This window comes from Panthera pardus, unplaced genomic scaffold (genome assembly GCF_024362965.1).
Source record: "Panthera pardus isolate Hobbes unplaced genomic scaffold, ASM2436296v1 HiC_scaffold_13, whole genome shotgun sequence".
Taxonomy (NCBI): domain Eukaryota; kingdom Metazoa; phylum Chordata; class Mammalia; order Carnivora; family Felidae; genus Panthera; species Panthera pardus.
In genome coordinates this window covers 149,901,037-149,920,864 of record NW_026526688.1, presented here as the reverse complement: position 1 = coordinate 149,920,864, position 19,828 = coordinate 149,901,037, and the positions used below count along the sequence as shown (strand labels likewise).

At 36.0% G+C, this 19,828-nt stretch overlaps 1 protein-coding gene across 4 annotated transcripts in view; it reads right to left on the bottom strand.

The window, feature by feature from the left end:
• Positions 1-19,828, bottom strand: part of CENPC (centromere protein C) — an 81,378-nt gene that overhangs the window by 32,705 nt on the left and 28,845 nt on the right. For all 4 annotated transcript variants that reach the window (XR_002085601.2, XM_019468561.2, XM_019468557.2 and 1 more), the window contains exons 9-11: positions 17,541-17,732; positions 11,300-11,591; positions 364-507 (exon numbers count right to left, since the gene is read on the bottom strand). Coding sequence is in view for 3 of the 4 variants with exons in the window: in XM_019468561.2 (XP_019324106.2) it covers positions 364-507; positions 11,300-11,591; positions 17,541-17,732 (628 nt within the window). In the remaining variant the exon portion in view is untranslated. The remainder of the gene's footprint in view (positions 1-363; positions 508-11,299; positions 11,592-17,540; positions 17,733-19,828) is intronic.

Here is a 19,828-nt window from a genome sequence, read left to right as displayed (position 1 = left end):
TGGATCACTTGCTTGATTGGAAGCCAGCTGCCATATTGAACAGCCCCATGGAGAGGGCCACATGACAAGGAAGGCCTATAGTTAACAACCATAGGAGCAAAGTACCTTGTAAGAAGATCTTTCATTTACAATCAAGCCTTCAAAGGACTGCAAACCTGACAGATATTTTGAATGCTACATCTCATAAGAATCCCTAAGAGAGAACTAGTCAGCTAAGGCTCTTCTCCCAGACTTCTGGGCCACAGGAACTAGGAAACAATAAATGTTTTGCAAACCACTAATAAAAGTTGGGGTAATCTGTTACACAGCAAAGAGTAACCAATATACTAAGTAAATCCAATTATCCTTAGAAAACATGCATACCTTCTTTCCAAAACTGAAGTCTTAGGCTCTCCAGAATCCAAGTTAGACTCTGCTAGTGTCTTGCATGTAAATCCCTTGACCTGAGACTTTGGATGAACATTTTGTGCAGTTATACTATCTTGATCCTTTGGGCTTCTTGTACCTCTGTGAATATGTAAAGTGAAAAATTGTTTACATTTCTCCATAAAACATTCCTTCCAGAAACATACCATCAGTAGATAATATAATATTGGTTGTAACAAATATCAGATAAACCTATTCAGGTCCTAGGACTTGTAAGTAGCCTAGGAAGAAAATTTGTTTCTAGGACCTGCAAAGAAAAATTCTGATAAAGGAAATGGTACAGACCAGGCCTAAGATGGAAGTGATGACAGGAGGACACCCAGAGACATTACCTACGGGCAGCATATGATATATATTACACATTTAATCTACCATGGTTTTTTTGAAAATCCACAAACAACTTAAATTGTTTTCTTTGACAGCCCTAGTCAGCCTACTGAGGAACAGTAGTGTGTTCGGAGGGATTCTTTAACAGCTACTAGCTAATTATATGTAAAGAAGATATACTATTCCCAGACTGCATAATTTCTCTTCTCTCACATTTCTCTTGTAAGTCCTATGTTTTGTTTCTCACTCAGTCTACCAGCCTATTCTTACCATATGTGAGAAAATAATTTGCATAAACATAACTAAAGAGCATGCAAACTTTTGAGATTTGATGGTTTACTTCTGAAGATTCTACTCTCTCTACAAGTCCTATCATAGAGTTAGAAAAAATATTAAGAGAATACTATGAACAATTATAGGTCAATAAATTAGATAACCAAGATAGAATAAATTCCTAAAGACATACGATTACCAAAACTAAGTCAAGAAGAAATAATCTGAAAAGACCTATAACAAGAAAATGAATCAGTAGTCAAAAACTACCCAGAAATAAAGGCCCAAATGGTTTTACTGCTGAATTCTACCAGTCATTCAAAGAATATGAATTCTTCACAAACTCTTTCAAAAAACAGAAGAGAACTTCTTAAATCACTTTATGAAGTCAGTATTATCTTGATACCAAAACTAGATAGACATCACAAGAAAAGTGCAGACCAAACAACTCAACAGAGCAAATCTAGAGACGTATAAATGTAATTATACATACATCATGACCAAATGGGATTTACACCACAGATGCAGTTTGGTCTAACATCTGAAAACCAATTAACGAAAAACATCATATCAATAATAATAAAAATTACAGCATCATCTCAACAGATGCAAAAAAAAAGCGCATTTAACAAAATCCAACACGTTTTAACAAAGTAGGACTAGAAGGAACTGCCTCAACTTGATAAAGGGTAGCTGAAAAACTTACAGCTAGCAACATAAAGACTGGATGCTTGCCCCCTAAGATTTAGGAACCAGACAAGGAAATCTGCTATTGCCACCTGTATTAGCCAGAGCAATTAGGCAGTATAAAATAAATAAAATACAGGAAAGGAACAGGTCAAACTATTAACAAATGACATGATTTCTGTATTCACAATATCTCACAAAATCCACTAAAAAGCTATCAAAACTAATAAATGACTTCATAAAGGTTGCAGAATACAAGTCAAATACAAAAACCAATTGTAGGGGCACCTGGGTAGTTCAGCAGGTTGTACTCCTGACTCTTGGTTTTGGCTCAGGTCACAATCTCACAGTTCGAGAGATCAAGCCCCATGCTCTATGCTCTAGCTCAGAGCGCAGGGCCTACTTGGGATTCTTTCTTTCTCTGCCCCTCCTCTGCTGGTTCACGCTCTCTCACTCTCTCGAAATAAATAAATAAAATTAAAAAAAAACCAAAAAACAAAGGTATCTCTATACACTTGCAATGAACATCCAAAAATAAAATTTAAAAAGCAATTCCATTCAGAATAATGAAGCAGAAAAAAGGAGGGGGATTAAGGCAAAAGACTACGATTAAGAATCAGAGAATTCAGTGCCTCATTAAAAAGGAACAACATCAGAATCATAGGGGTCCCAGAAGAGGAAGAGAGAGAAATAGAGGTAGAAGGGTTATATGAGCAAATCATAGCGCAAAACTTTCCTAACCTGGGGAAAGACACAGACGTCAAAATCCAGGAAGCACAGAGGACTCCCATTAGATTCAACAAAAACTGACCATCAACAAGGCATATCATAGTCAAATTCACAAAACACTCAGGCAAGGAGAGAATTATGAAAGCACCAAGGGAAAAAAAGTCCCTAACTTTGCAGCAGACCTATCCATAGAAACTTGGCAGGCCACAAAGGAGTGGCAGGATATATTCAACGTGCTGAATCAGAAAAATATGCAGCCAAGAATTCTTTATCCAGCAAGGCTGTCATTCAAAACACAAAGAGAGATAAAAAGTTTCCCAGACAACAAAAATTAAAGGAGTTTGTGACCACTAAACCAGCTCTGCAAGAAATTTTAAGGGGGACTCTCTGAGGGGACAAAGCAACAAAGATTAGAAAGGACCAGATAACACCACCAGAAACTCCAACTCTACAAGCATCATAATGGCAATAAATTCGTATCTTTCAGTACTCACTCTAAAGGTCAATGGACTCAATGCTCCAATCCAAAGACACAGGGTAACAGAATAGATAAGAAAACAAGATCCATCAATATGCTGTTTATAAGAGACTCACTTTAGACCTAAAGACACTTTCAGATTGAAAGTAAAGATGGAGAACCATCATGCTAATGGTCAACAAAAGAAAGCCGGAGTAGCCATACTTATATCAGACAATCTAGACTTTAAAATAAAGACTGTATCAAGAGGTGCAGAAGGGCATTCTATCATAATTAAGGGGTCCATCCACAAAGAAGACCTAATAATCATAAAAATTTATGTGCCAAATGTAAAGGCATCCAAATATACAAACCAATTAATCACAAAGAAACTCAATGATAGTAATACCATAATAGTAGGAGACTTCAACACCCCACTCAGAGCAATGGACAGATCATCCAATCAAAAAATCAACAAGGAAACAATGGCTTTGAATGACACACTGGACCAGATGGACTTAACAGATATATTCAGAATATTTCATCCTAAAGCAGCAGAATATACATTCTTTTCCAGTGCACATGGAATGTTCTCCAGAATAGACCACATACTGGGACACAAATCAGCCCTCAGCAAGTACAAAAAGATCGAGATCATACCGTGCATATTTTCAGACCACAACGCTATGAAACTCAAAATCAACCACAAGAAAAAATTTGGAAAGGTAACAAATACTTGGAGACTAAAGAACATCCTACTAAAGAATGAATGGACCAACCAAGAAGTTAAAGAGGAAATTAAAAAGTATATGGAAGCCAATGAAAACGATAACACCACACCCCAAAACCTCTGGGACGCAGCACAGGCGGTCATAAGAGGGAAGTATATAGCAATCCAGGCCTTCCTACAGAAGAGAGAAAGATCTTAGATACACAACCTAACCTTACACCTTAAAGAGCTGGAAAAAGAACAGCAAATAAAACCCAAAACCAGCAGAAAGCAGGAAATAATAAAGATTAGAGCAGAAATTAATGCTATCGAAACCAAAAAACAGAATAGATCAATGAAACCAGAAGCTGGTTCTTTGAAAGAATTAAAAAAATTGATAAACCACTAGCCAGTTTGATCAAAAAGAAAAAGGAAAGGACCCAAATAAATAAAATCAAGAATGAAAGAAGAGAGTTCACAACTAATACAGCAGAAATAAAAACAATAGTAAGAGTATATTATGAGCAATTATATGCCAATAAAATGGGCAATCTGGAAGAAATGGACAAATTCCTAGAAACATATACACTACCAAAACTGAAACAAGAAGTAACAGAAAATTTGAACAGACATATAACCAGTAAAGAAATCGAATTAGTAATCAAAACCTTCCCAAAAACAAGAGTCCAGGGACAGATGGCTTTCCAGGGGAATTCTACCAAACATTTAAGGAAGAGTTAATACCTATTCTCTTGAAGCCGACCTAAAACACAGAAACGGAAGGAAAACTTCCAAACTCTTTCTATGAAGCCAGCATTACCTTGAGTCCAAAACCAGACAGAGACCCCACTAAAAAGGAAAACTATAGACCAATTTCCCTGATGTACATGGATGCAAAAATTCTCAACAAGATATTAGCCAACAGGATCCAGAAATATATTAAAAAGGTTATTCACCACGACCAAGTGGGATTTATACCTGGGATGCAGGGCTTGTTCCATATCCCCAAAACAACGTGATTCATCACATCAATAAAAGAAAGGACAACACATGATCCTCACAATAGATGCAGAGAAGGCATTTGACAAAATACAGCATTCTTTCTTGATAAAAACCCTCAAGAAACTAGGGATAGAAGGATCATACCTTGAGATCATAAAAGCCATATATGAACAACCCAACACTAATATCATCCTCAATGGGGAAAAGCTGAGAGCTTTCTCTCTAAGGTCAGGAACAAGACAGGGATGTCCACTCTCACCACTGTTATTCAACATAGTATTGGAAGTCTTAGCCTCTGCAATCAGACAACACAAAGAAATAAAAGGCATCCAAATCGGCCAGGAGGTCACACTTTCACTCTTCGCAGATGACATGATACTCTATATGGAAAACCCTAAAGATGCCACCAAAAACGTGCTAGAACTGATCTATGAATTCAGCAAAGTGCAGTATATAAAACCAATGCACAGAGCTTGGTTGCATTCCTACACACCAACAATGAAGCAACAGAAAGAGAAATTGAGGAATCAATCCCTTTTAGAATTGCACCAAAAACCATAAAATACCTAGGACTAAATCTAACCAAAGAGGTGAAAAATCTATACACTGAAAACTATAGAAAGCTGATGAAAGAAACTGAAGAAGACACAAAGAAATGGAAAAAGATTCCATGCTCCTGGATAGGAAGAACAAATATTGTTAAAATGTCGATACTACCCAAAGCAATCTACACATTCAATGCAATCCCTGTCAAAATGACACCACCATTCTTCACATAGCTAGAATAAACAATCCTAAAATTTGTATGGAACCAGAGAAGACCCTGAATAGCCAAAGCAATCTTGAAAAAGAAAACCAAAGCAGGAGGCATCACAATCCCAGACTTCAAGCTATACTATAAAGCTGTAATCATCAAGACAGTATGGTACTGGCACAAGAACAGACACTCAGATCAATGGAACAGAATACAGAACCCAGAAATGGACCCACAAACCTTTGGCCAATTAATCTTTGACAAAGCAGGAAAGAATATCCAATGGAATAAAGACAGTCTCTTCAGCAAGTGGTGCTGAGAAAACTGGACAGCGACATGCAGGATGAACCTGGACCACTTTCTTACACCATACACAAAAATAAACTCAAAGTGGATGAAAGACCTCAATGTAAGACAAGAATCCATCAAAATCCTTGAGGAGAAAGCAGGCAAAAACCTCTTTGATCTTGGCTGCAGCAACTTCTTACTCAACATGTCTCCAGAGGCAAGGGAAACAAAAGTAAAAATGAACTACTGGGACCTCATCAAGATAAAAAGCTTCTGCATAGCGAAGGAAACAATCAGCAAAACTAAAAGGCAACCGACAGAATGGGAGAAGATATTTGCCAATGACATATCAGATAAAGGGTTAATATCCAAAATCTACAAAGAACTTCTCAAACTCAATACCCAAAAAAACAAAGAATCCAGTGAAGAAATGGGCAAAAGACATGAATAGACACTTCTCCAAAGAAGACATCCAGATGGCCAACCGACACATGAAAAAACGCTCAACATCACTCATCGTCAGGGAAATACAAATCAAAACCACAATGCAATACCACCCCTCACCTGTCAGAGTGGCTAACATTAACAACTCAGGCAACAACAGATGTTGGCGAGGATGCGGAGAAAGAGGATCTCTTTTGCATTGTTGGTGGCAATGCAAGCTGGTGCAGCCACTCTGGAAAACAGTGTGGAGGCTCCTCAAAAAATTAAAAATAGATCTACCCTACGACCCAGCAATTGCACTATTAGGTATTTATCCAAGGGATACAGGTATCCCTTGTTTTGAAGGGACACATGCACCCCCATGTTTATAGCAGCACTATCAACAATAGTCAAAGTATGAAAAGAGCCTAAATGTCCATCGATGGGTGACTGGATAAAAAAGATGTGGTATATATATACAATAGAGTATTACTTGGCAATAAAAAGAATGAAATCTTGCCATTTGCAACTACGTGGATGGAACTAGAGGGTATCATGCTAAGCGAAATTAGAGAAAGACTTCATATGACTTCACTCATATGAGGGCTTTAAGAGACAAAACAGATGAACATAAGGGAAGGGAAACAAAAATAATATAAAAACAGGGAAGGGGATAAAACATAAGAGAGTCTTAAATATGAAGAACAAACAGAGGATTAGTGGAGGGGTTGTGGGGAGGGGGATGGGCTAAATGGGTAAGGGGCATTAAGGAATCTACTCCTGAAATCATTGTTGCACTATATGCTAATTTGGATGTAAACTAAAAAAATTTAAAAAAAAATTAAATTAAAAAAAAAAAGGAGAGAGACGGAAAAAAAATAATGTTGCCCAAAGAAATATAGTAATTTGTATTGTTGGTGCTATTATTGCAAAGTCTTGGGGAAGTTTGTTTTGTGTCATTTTCCCATTTATGATAAATTATATTCTTAATTATTTTGAAGGAAACGAGTATAGAGAATTTGAATAATGTCTGTAGTTAAATAAAAGTTGATTTATCTATCAAAAAAAAAAGCAATTCCATTCACAATAGCATTAAAATAATAAAATGCTTAGAAATGAATTTAACAAAAGTGTAAAACTTATGCTCTGAAAACACTGTTGAAATAAGTTAAAGACCTCAATGAATGGAAAAGCATCCCATGTTCATGGATCAATAGATTTGGTGTTAAAATGGCAATATCTCCCAAACGGATATACAGATTCAATGCATTCTCTATCAGATTCTCAAGTGATATCTTTGTAGAAATTGACATGCTGATTCTAAAATTTATATGGAATTGCAAGGAACCCAGAATAGCCAAAACAATCTGAAAAGAAGAATAATGAGGACTTATACCTCTTGATCTCAAATCTTTTCATAGCAATGGTAACAATCAAGACAGTGTAGTACTGGATCAAGAATTAATATATAGATTAAGAGAAAAAAACTGAGAATTAAGAAAGAAACTCATATATTTATGGTCAACTGATTTTCAAAAATGATGCCAAGACCATTCAATGGGGGAATAAGTAGTCGTTTTGACAAACAATTATGGAAAACTGGATAGTCACATGCAAAAGAATAAAGTTGAATCCTTCACAGAATACACAAAAGTTAACTCAAAATGGATCAAAAACCTAAATGTAAGAAAAACTCTTAGAAGAAAAGATAATGACAAATCTTCATGAACTTGGATTCTTAGATATGACACCAAGTATAAGCAACAAAAGGATAAAATAGACAGATTGGACTTTATGAAAGTTAAAAACTTTAGTGCTTCAAAGGACACCATTAAGAAGCAAGAAGAAAACCCACAGAATGGAGAAAATATCTGCAAACCACGTATCTGACAAGGGACTTGTATCCAAAATATAAAGACCTCTTACAACACAATAAAAAAACCCAAAAAATTAGGCTGAATAGATTTTTCTCTAAAGATATGCAAATGGCCAATAAACAAAAGAAGAGATGCTCAACATCATTAGTCATCTGGGAAGTGCAAATGAAAATCACAAAGAGATACTACTTTCATACCAACTTGGATGGCTAGCATCAAAGTCAGATAATAACAAATGTTGACAAGGATGCAGAGAGACTGGAACCCTCATACACTGCTGGCAGGAATGTAAAATGGTACAGATGCTTTGGAAAACAATCTTACAGTTCCTCAAACAATTTTAATATAGTTACCATATGTCAGAGCAACTCCACTCCTGGGTATATATCCAAGAGAAATGAAAACACATGTTCACATAGAAACCTGTACACAAATGTTTATACCGGCATTATTCATAAGAGCCAAAAGGTGGAAACAACCCAAATGTCGATCAGTGAATGAAAAGATAAACAAAACATGGTATAACCATAAAACAAAACATTTTTTGGTCATAAAAAGTAAGGAAGTACTGATATACACTACAACATGAATGAAACTTGAAAATTTCCAAAAGAAGCCAGTACAAAAAACTCATACTATATGATTTCATTCAGATGAAAATCCAAACTGTAGAGAAATCTATACAGATAAAAAGTAGATTAGTGGTTTCTTAGGGTAGTGGCAGAGGGGACTAGGGAAATGATAACTAATGAGTACTGGCTTTGTGAAGTGCTGAAAATACTCTAAAATTGACTGTGTTGATGGTTTGCACCTATCTGTTAATATACTAAAAAAACATTGAATTGTACACATTTCATGAGTGAACTGTATGGTGTGGGGAGTACCATACATTCTCATTGTACATAAAAGATAAGGTTTGTTATAAGAATACTAGCTGAAATTTAAAAACTCAATGTAAACAAATTTTTTATCTTAACCTATTTCTCTCAACCTATAGGTAAGGCTCAACTGCTTTGTTTAGTAAAACTTTGATTTATTTTTATTATTAATACATTCAAGTAAAAACAATTGGACTACTAGTCAGAAGACCTAGTTCTCTAATGACACGCTATTTAATCTATGTAGACCTTCCTCATATGTAAAAATGGAGCTAACGAGTGTCCTACCCACCTCTCAGGAATCTTATGCAAATAAATGATACAAGAAACAAGATGATATAAATATGCAAATCTGATAAAAGAGAGGCCATTACAAATCAGTGGGGGAAATGTACCATTCAACACCTACACAGAGAAAAAAAGAATTTAAATTTCCTATTCCACATCAAACACAAAAATAAATTACAGATGGGTTAAAGAAGTAAATATAAAAAAACAAGTTAGTTTTTAGGAAAAAAATATAGAAAAACAGATCCTTATAACCTTGGAGTCTACAAAAAAAGCAAATGTTCACAACACTGAAAGGCTAATAAATTCTACTACAGCTGACCCCTTGAATAACACAGGTTTAAAGTGCACAAGTCCACATATAAGCAATTTTTTTTCAATAAATACAATCCTGTAAATGTTTTTTCTCTTTCTTAATAACAATTTCTTTTCTCTAATTTATTCTATTGTTAAGAATATAGCATGCAATATATGTAAAAAACAAAATATGTGTTAATCAACTGTTTATGCTACTAGTAACGCTTCCAGTCAACAATAAGTTATTAGTAGTTAAGCTTTGGAGAAGTCAAAAGTTACAAGCAAATTTCTGGCTGTGCAGGGGTCAGTGCCCCTAACTCCCATGATGCTCTAGGGTTAATCATACATTAAAATTATGTCTTCTGTATGAAAGACACGAATACATGTGACCCATTAAGGATTAAAAGCCAAAATAGATAAAGAGTTCCTAAAAATCAATTCTAAAAAAATATAAAATTGGCCAAGCAATTTACAAAGAGACAATCTATTTAAACATGAGCAAGGGGGGCCTGGGTGGCTCAGATGGTTAAGCATCCAACTCTTGGTTTCGGCTCAGGTCATGATCTCACAGTTTCGTGAGTTCGAGCTCCATGCAGGGCTCTGCGTCAGCAGCCATGAAGCCTGCTTGGGATTCTCTCTCTTTCTCTCTCTCACTGCCCCTCACCCCTCACTTGTACTATCTCTCTCAAAATAGATAAATTAAAGTTTTTTTCTAAGAAAAAATAAAAATGAGCATGAAACAAATGAAAAGACATTTAACTATTTAATTTCACTAATAATTAGGAAAATGCAACGAAATCCAGAGATATACCCCATTATGAACAGCTTCAAGAGAATAGGTGTTAACTCTTCCTTAAATGTATGGTAGAATTCCCCTGTACAGCCATCTGGCCCTGGACTCTTGTTTTTTGGGAGATTTTTGATTACTAATTTGATTTCCTTACTGGTTACATACACTGCTATTTTTAAGGCACTCTAATGATTTATTTCTGTACACCCCTAGCACCCTGCAGTTTCTCACATGTAATATGCATTATTTGTTGAGTAAATGAAAGAATAAATGCTATGTTAAGAAGTAAAAATATGCAAGAACAATACCTAACTCACTAGGTTGTCAGGGACTGATGAAAATTCATTGAAAAGCTCCTAGCAAATAGTTGACACATAATAAGCACTCAAAAGTACCTTAACTATTATCACCTTAGGGGGAGAAGTATTAAGATATATTCCTAATTATTGAAATCACATTAACTTCACTCAGAAGGAAGCAAATCAAACTATACGTTAATAATAAGATTAAAAGATAAAAATTAAAAGATAAAAAAATTTTAAAAAATGACCAAAATGGTAAAATTTATGTTTTTACCACTGTATTTTTTTTAAAAAGGAATCAACTTTTTTAATTAAAATTTTTTTTTTTTTTTTATTTACGAGAGTTTATGGAGGAGGAGCTGACGGAGAAAAAAAGAATCTTAAGCAGGTTCCACACCCAGTGCTGAGCCTGGTTCGGAGCTCCATCCTACAACCCTGGGATCATGACCCAAGCCGAAATGAAGAGTCAGTCGCTCAACCGACTGAGCCACCCGGGTGCTCCAAAAAAGCAGCAACTCTTCAATGACAATAATACTTACTCTTATTATATATATTAGTCACATCCTATGTACTATATATATTATTCCCCATTTTAAAATGAGGAAAAAAATTCAAGAGTACTATGTTGCCCTAGGGCATCACCAGGTAATGGCTGAGCATGAATTTACAACCATGTCTGTCAGACTGCAGAGCCCTTTACGCTAATACTGTTTCTCCACAAATGATTAAATGACACAAACTATTAAATGCTAAACAGCAAAAATAACTATATTGTATACATAATAGACATACCCAGAATGATCATGATTTTTCTTCTTAACCAGGTCTTCCTCATCACTTTTCAATGACTCATTCTGGGAAGAACCAGAAATTTTATCATGGTCAATAATTCTTCTAGAATCTTTAGCAGTTAAAAACTCCTGTGTTCTTGAGCTGCCTGAAGTAGTTCTCTTCTGCCCTTTAAATGGAATAGTTTTGTCCCCAATATTCTTAGATGACTGGTTTGGTTTTTCAACAGGTGTTTGTCTACTGTTGTGACACACTGACAATTCATTTCTTCTTGAAGAATTGTTATAAACAAGACCTGAAGGATTCAATGATAACCTAAAGTTAGCATAATGTTTATCCAAATTATCTGGTTCACTGAAATACCAACATTATATATATTTTCATGTAAACACATACACACATACACCAATCTCGTAGGCTATATTTATTTTCAAATTAAATTCATAAACTATGCAGCTTTTCAATTTTTAGACATAGGTACCAAATTTATCACAAGCTTCCAAAACCACCCTGTCTCTGCCCACTACTCTTGTGGCCATCCTTAAGATCCTGGTATTTCCCACGGTTCCAGCTTCAGCTTCTCACTCTTATGTACCTACTTTGAGGCGCCCTTGTACTCTTAACTGTAATTACTACGTAGATGCTGGTATCATAATATTCACCTATCACTCTCCTTTAAATCTGCCCCTCTGGTTTTAGTTCCTTTCTTAACAAAAAGCACAACTATTTGCTCAAATACCTACATCAGAAATTTCAGTCAGCCAAGACTCCTGTCTCTATCTGCAATCAGTCCCCTTATCCTGTCATTTCTACATTCTTAATACCACTCAAATCCACTTCTCTCAAGCTCTCCTGCCTGTCATTAGCAGGGACTGGCATCTTATCTGGATTATCAAAGGAGCCTCTTAATTAGTTTCCCTTTCTCTAGCCTTGCCGTTCTTCAATCCATTCTTCACACTGTTTCAAGAATCATCTTAGGAAAACACAAGCTGGGTCATTACAACCTTGCTAAAGTCTTTTAGTGATAATCTGTAACTTAAGGATTACGTCCAAATATTTTCAATAATTTATTTCTACATGTAGAGTACTTATTTCATTAATCAAAATTCTATCCTCCAAATAAACTGACAAAAAAAAAAAAAAAAAAAAAAGCAGCCAGCAATACTGAACTATTTGCATTTCTCCAAAGCACTGGTTCTTAAAGGGTTGGTCCCAGACCAGCAGGATCAGCATCACTTAAGAGTCTGTTTGAAATGCAAATTCTCAGGCCTCACTTCAGACCCACTAAATCAGAAACTCAGAGTAGGGCCCAATACTCTGTATTTTAACAAGCCTTCCATATAACTCTGCTAAAATAATCTTTAAAAGGTCACACTCTCAGCTCCAGATCTCTGCACATGCTACTCTGCTTGAAACATTCCATCCATCCTCCTCACCCCACCCAGTTACTTAACTAATTCCTAATTCATTCTTCAGGAAGCTGTCCCAAATTCCCATGCTTAAATTAGGTAGCTCTCTCTCTCAACCCTCTGATAACATTTATCATCCATCTATTTATTTACTTATCTTTCTCTTCCAGCAGACTGGCAATTCCTTGAGACCAAGTTTGCTCTTTTACCTATCTCTACATTTCCAATGCCTAACATCAGGGTCAGGACAGTGGTGAAGCAATTTTTTTCCCCAGTCCTACTGAGATATAATTGACATTAACATTGTATAAGTTCAGGGTGCGCAATGTGATAGTTTTATATATGTATACACTGCAAAATAAATACCAACAAGTAGATCTTAAAAGTTACCATAAAGTTTTTTTTTCTCATCATAAAATTAAAAAACTGAAGAAGGTTCTCACTCTCAGAGTCATGCAAGTACTGAATGTGAACACACACAATCTAGAGACCAAACGCCTCCTCGAATTTCTCATTGTATATTACTCACTTGACTCACTCTAGTACTGGTTCTACCTTACACCATTCCTGCCTCACAGTGGGCACTCAATAAATTTGTCTCAACATACACGAAAAAGCAGTACGGCCACACATCCACTATCGGCAGCTTGGTTGCTTGATAGGGAAATAAGCAATGGATCAAGAGTCAGGAAACCTGGGTTCTATTTTTTTCCAGTTCTAGCACACAGGTCTATGACCTTAGGTGCAAGTCATATTGCTTTATTGAGCTTCAGACTTTCTTTTCCTACCAGATGAAGGACTGTTTGAACTATGAGATCTACAAGTATTCCTCTTTTTTTTTTTTTAATTTTTTTTTAAGGTTTATTTATTTTTGAGACAGAGAGAAACAGAGCATGAATGAGGGAGGGTCAGAGAGAGAGGGAGGCACAGAATTTGAAGCAGGCTCCAGTCTCCGAGCTGTCAGCACAGAGCCCGACGCGGGGCTCGAACCCACGGACTGTGAGATCATGACCTGAGCCGAAGTCGGCCGGTTAACTGACTGAGCCACCCAGACGCCCCTAAGTATTCCTCTTTTTTGTGGCTCCCTACTCAATCAGAAATTCAACACCTGTTTCAAAGCTGCTACACAAGTCTTTTTTGATAAGTTTCAGAGTTCTAAAACACTTATACAAGCTTTGTAAGATTTTCATTTTCTCATGTATTTACACACTCATCTGCCATAGTACAGTTTCAGGCACTTGGGGCAGAAAGGTGAGTTCCTCAAAGTAGTATCAGGAGGAGATAACATTTTATATACTAACTACATGTCACTAAATCCTTACAATGAGGTAGATGTGTTTGTAATCATGTTACAGAGTAAGAAACTGAACAAAATAACTTAGCCAAAGTAGAGAAATAATCATTTAAACTGAGATCTAAATCCAAAATCCAAGGAAGGCTGCAACAGAATATTTCTTTCTGCTATAATCAAGGATCCCAATGACTCAAAAATTCATAGCAGCAAGTCCCCAGATGGAGTGCCACATTTGTCTAGTCTCTCACTTGTTGATCTCAATACCAGAGTCAACAGTATCCATTAAATGTTACCTTATCATCTACCATCTTTTCATGATCACCTCCCTTACAAAAAATCAAAAATGTTTCCAAAACAATAAATGTTTCACCCTGTACAGAAAAGAGATAGCACTGCAGACCTAAGAATGTTATCCTTAGAAAGACCTGCTTGCAAAGTTAGCTCTTGCCTAGCCTAGCATGTGGGAACTTCAATTTTGGGAGGGTTCCCATCATTTCCTAACTGACAAATGTAGTTTAGTGTGCCTAAACTGCTTGTGCAAAAAATACAGTTTATGTCAAATACTTGCTTTCCTTCAGGGAGTCGAATTTTAGTACTTGCTAGGCAGAGTGCCTAGGTGACTACCTCCAGTAAAGATCTTGAGCATTAATCCCTAATGAGCTTCCCTAGTAGACAACATTTTATACATCTGTCGCAAATATTCATTGCTGGAGGAACTATGTGCCTCTGGTAAGAATCCATTGGGAGAGGGCTGCTTCAGACTTTGCCCATGTACTTTTTTTCTGATTTTCCTTTGTATCCTTCTGATGTTAACTATCACTTCTCTCACTTCACTTTCACCTGATGTTCTTCCTTACTATTTTCATGGAGGAAAAACAATAGAAAAGTAGATCTTTATATTTCCACCCTCAATTCTACCAAACTACTTCCATCTGTATACTAGATCACAGTCCTGTCCTTGCCTACTCAAGGACTGTGATCTAGATTTATTCTCTACCTTTCTATGAGGTCATTTTATTTTTTTTAATTTTTTTATTTTTTGTATTCAGGAGTCATTTTAAAGTTTTTATTTATATTCCAGTTAGTTAACATTTCAGGTATACAACACTTCCATACTGTTCATCAGGACAGGTGCACTCCTTAATTCCCATCATCTATTTCACCCATCCCCCCACTCACCTCCCTTCTGGTAACCATCAGTTTGTTTTCTATAATTAAGAGTCTGTTTCTTGGTTTGCACCCCCCTCTTTCCCTTTGTTCATTTGTTTTGTTTCTTAAATTTCACATATAAGTGAAATCATACGGTATTTATCTTTCTCTGACTGACTTATTTTGCTTAGCGTAATACTCTCTAGCTCCATCCATGTCGTTGCAAATGGCAGGATTTCATTTTTTTATGGCTCTGTAATATTGCTTGTGTGTGTGTGTGTGTGTGTGTGTGTGTGTGTGTGTGTGTGTGTGTGTGTGAATCTTCTTTAACCATTCATCAGTTGATGGACACTTGGGTCGTTTCCATAATTTGGCTATTGTAGATAATGTTGCTATAAACACTGGGGTGCATGTACCCTTTGAGTATTTCTATATTCTTTGGGTGAATACCTAGTAGTGCAATTGCTATATTATATCTATTTTTAACTTTTTGAGAAACCTCCATGCTATTTTCCACAGTGGCCGCACTGGTTTGCATTCCCATCAACAGTGAAGAGGGTTCTCCTTTTCTACATTCTATGGGGTTATTTTAAATAAGCAGATAAACATGTGTAATATCTTATAATTAAAAAAACAAAAAAACAAAAAACCTTCTCTTAACCCCATATCTGCTATGCTCCTTTATCTTACTGTCTCTCCTTCTTCCCTTCCAACTCTCTCTTGAAACCACTCCAATCAGGCTTTTGATCCAATCATTCCACAGAAACCATTTTTATCAAAGTGACCAACAGCCTCCATGTGGCCCAAAATTATACTGTCAATTCTTAAACCTCAACTACTTCAGACCATTAGCAGTATTTTAGAAAGTTCATCACTCAATCCTTAATTAAAATGCTTTCATCACTTTGCTTCCATAACCCTAAGTTCTCTTCATTTTCCTTTAATCTTACTAACTGCGCATGTTTAGTTTCTTTTGATGGATCTTCCCACTCCTTCCCAACTCCTAACACTGGTGTCTCCCAACTTAATCCTTGGCTTATTTTTCTTTGCCAGGTTCAGTCTATCATTAGGAGATCTCAAGCAGTCCTAAAGTTTTAAATTCACCTATATATTGATAAGTCCCCAATTATTTATGTCCTCCCAGATCCTTCCCCCTAACTTTAAACTCATTAACCAGGCTATCTCTACGATGTATCTATCACAACCTCAAATCTTGATATCCTTCGCAAATCTGCTTCTCTCATACTTTTCCTCATCTCACTAAACAGTAGAGTTCCATTATTCTATTTGTTCAGGCAAAAAAAAAAAAAACAAAACTGAGTCATGCTAGACTCCTGGTTCTCTCTTACTCTACTCCATTAATAATGAATCCAACCACTTTTCATCTCTTCTGTCCAACAATATCTTAACTAGTGTTCATGTTTCCATTTTTGCCGAGCCCTAGCTTCCTCTCTACAGAAGTAAGGGTAATTCTTTTACAAGATGACTCAATCAGGGGACCTGGGTGGCTCAGTCAGTTAAGCATCTGACTCTTGATTTCAGCTCAGGTCATGATCTCACAGTTCGTGAGTCTGAGCAGCAAGGTGCATGGTCAGTGCAGAGCCTGCTTCGGAATCTCTCTCTCCCTCTCTCTCTCTCTGCCCCTCCCCTGCTCGTTCTCTCACTCTCTCAAAAAAATAAATGAACTTAAAAATTACAAAAAAAAAAAAAAAAAAAAAGGATGACTCAATCAAGTCACTTAAATTTTAATTTATTGCTTAAAATCTTCCAGGAGTTTCCCAATACACTTTTTCTAAACTCTCTATCACAGCCTGCCTCTCTGACTTCACCTCTCCTGGCTTACTCTTTTTTAGCCATACTGGCCTTCTTGAATTCTTCAAAGATGTCAAGTAAGCTCCATCAGAACCTTTACAAATACTGTTCCCTTGGTCTGAAATGTTCCACACCAAGTTATTTGTATGGCTCCCCTCTTCATATTTGTGATATGTGCTCTGAAAGATCAAAATGGACTCTTACTGCTTTTGTTCTATCTTTTCATCCACCCCTACTTCTGTCAACTACTTCCCATTTCTATCCTTTATCTGCTTAATTTTTCTTTATTACCTATCACTGCATGAATTATACATCTATATTGCTGGTCTTCCTCCACTAGAATGTAAGTCCCATGAGACAGGGGTTTGTTTTCTAGATATATCCCTATATCTAGAATACAGTATAGAATAGAGTCCAAATGAAGATTTGCATACTTAACTGATTTAATATTTCTATTAACGATCCAATTTAACTTTGTTCTCATAAGATTTTTCTGTGGAAAATGGTTGTATAAAACAAAGTCTCTCATAGAATGACTTTGTGGAGCTCTCAATGAACATAATTTAAATAAAATACTTACTCTGCTCTGACTTTACCACCCACCAATTAGATGGACGCCTCGAAATTCTACGACTTCTTGTAATAGTTGAAGTCACCTCATCAGGTACGAGTTTGTTCTTCTTGGACCCACTGGAAAATTGCTTCTTTTTATATTCTTTAGCTTTTTTCTGATTCTCTGCATAAGGAACACTGGTGCTATTTTTCTTGCTTCCTAAATTAAAGGAAACCATTAAAACAATTTACAATCTATTGAACCAAAGAGTTTTCAGAAAATCACAATAGGTAAAAAAACAAAACAAAGCAAAACAAAAAAAAACAAAAAACCTCAATTATAGGAATATCTTAAATTTATCCAGTGAGCTTCTTTTCACCTCCTTTTTTTTTTTTTTTTAAGTCAAATGTTCTCAATAAGATCTGTCAGTTAAATGAAACTTTTCACACTGCTTGATGACTAACATATACTTGAAATATGAATTCAGGATGAGGCCAATGTTACAGTAGGCAATGAAACTGGCAAAAGTGCTACCCAGCATTAACTACTCTAGATACAATCTAAGTTTTTGATACACCAAGTATGGTTCATAGATCAGTTGTATCAGCATCACCTGGGAGAGACTTTAGAAATACAGAACCTTGGGTCCCACCTTGCACCCATTAAATCAGCTTATGAATCAGTACGCTAACAAAATCCTCAGGGAATTCAAATGCATATGTAAGTTTGAAAAGCACTATTCTACGTGTTTTAGTCATTCTCCCAGTTAAACTGGATTGAGTGGAGAGAAGAGAAAACGAGCCAAATTATGTCAAGATTCCTTACAATGGTATCACTCTCCAATTCCAGTTTGAGAATAAGTTACAGGATTTGGCAATGTTCTGAATTTGAGATAAAGAGAATGATTTATGCTTATAAAAGGAGTAAAAGAAAAATAGTAGCCTTAATAATGTGAACCAGGCACAAAAAAGTTGATGAAAAGGAAAGAATATACCTTACCAATACTGTGTTTAATATTAGAATCAACCAATACTTGCCAAGTAATGAGAATGGGAGATACTGGAAGGGTCACCACAGACAGTAAAAACTCGACAATAAAGGAGGTATTTTGGGGAGTGGATATAGAAAATAATAAAAGGGTCAGTTTTACAAAACACTAAAGCAAAAATAGAGAACTTTCAACATGGTTGCCACTAAGGGCACTGGGTGACTCAGTCAGTACTCTTGATTTCAGCCCAGGTCAAGTTCCAGGCTGGGGGAGGAACCTGCTTAAGATTTCCACCCTCCCCCCCTCCCAGATTTGCATTCCTAAGCTTTCAAAACAAAACAAAAACAAAAACAAACATAGTTACCACTAATAAGTGGTTTAAGGAATTATCTGTAAAATGGCAAGAATCCTCAGCAGTGAGCATCACTTTCAGGCCTACTATGTGTCCACCCTCATTTTTCATTCTCTAACTCCTTTTCTTCTATGTTTCCCTTTTTCACTTTCCCTTATATTTATCAAAAGTATTCTCAGGAACTGTTCTAATAAATGAGAGGTGCTCATGATTTCAGAGATAACTGCCCATGTTCATGAATCGACTTAAAAAAAAAATCAGTGTGAACAATGGAAAAAGGGAAAAGAATCTGAGGAGGAAAATGCTATCACCGAAGACTCATTCAGACAGTGATACAGAAAAAGAATATCATACAAAGTCAAAAACGAACCGATTATTTCAGAAACTAATTTCAGTTCAGGGAAGATTAGAAACTGAATGACAAACAATTTAGAAAACTAATAAACAAGAATACATAAAGAAGATATAATTGATATGTGAACAGACAGTAAAGTGAAGATAGTTGACTTAGAACTGAGGAAATATATGTCCTAAGTAGGGCAATGGCCAGAAAAAGAGGTGACTCACAAGCGATAAATTTCCACTACTGTAGAAAATTTTGCATATTTACACATAAAGAAGTATCGTTCTGAAGGTGGGACACGTTTTAATGAACAGCAAAATTATTCATCCAAAATAGAGTAATATTTCTGTCATTGATTAAAAATGTATGCCAATGACCCATAGAGATAACTGCTAAGGCTAAGATCTGAGGGATATTTTAGGAATAGGACAGATACAGTTCCTGTTCTCATGGAGCTTTCAGTCTAAATGCCAGAAGGAAAGATGGAAATCCAGCAACTAATTACATGTGTGATAAAATACAAAGGACGCTAATGGAGCATACACAGGAACATACCAGGGTGGCAAGTAATAAGTGGTATTTTAACTGAACACAAAACTTGGAAAGCTTGGAAAAATTAGGAAAATTTTTCT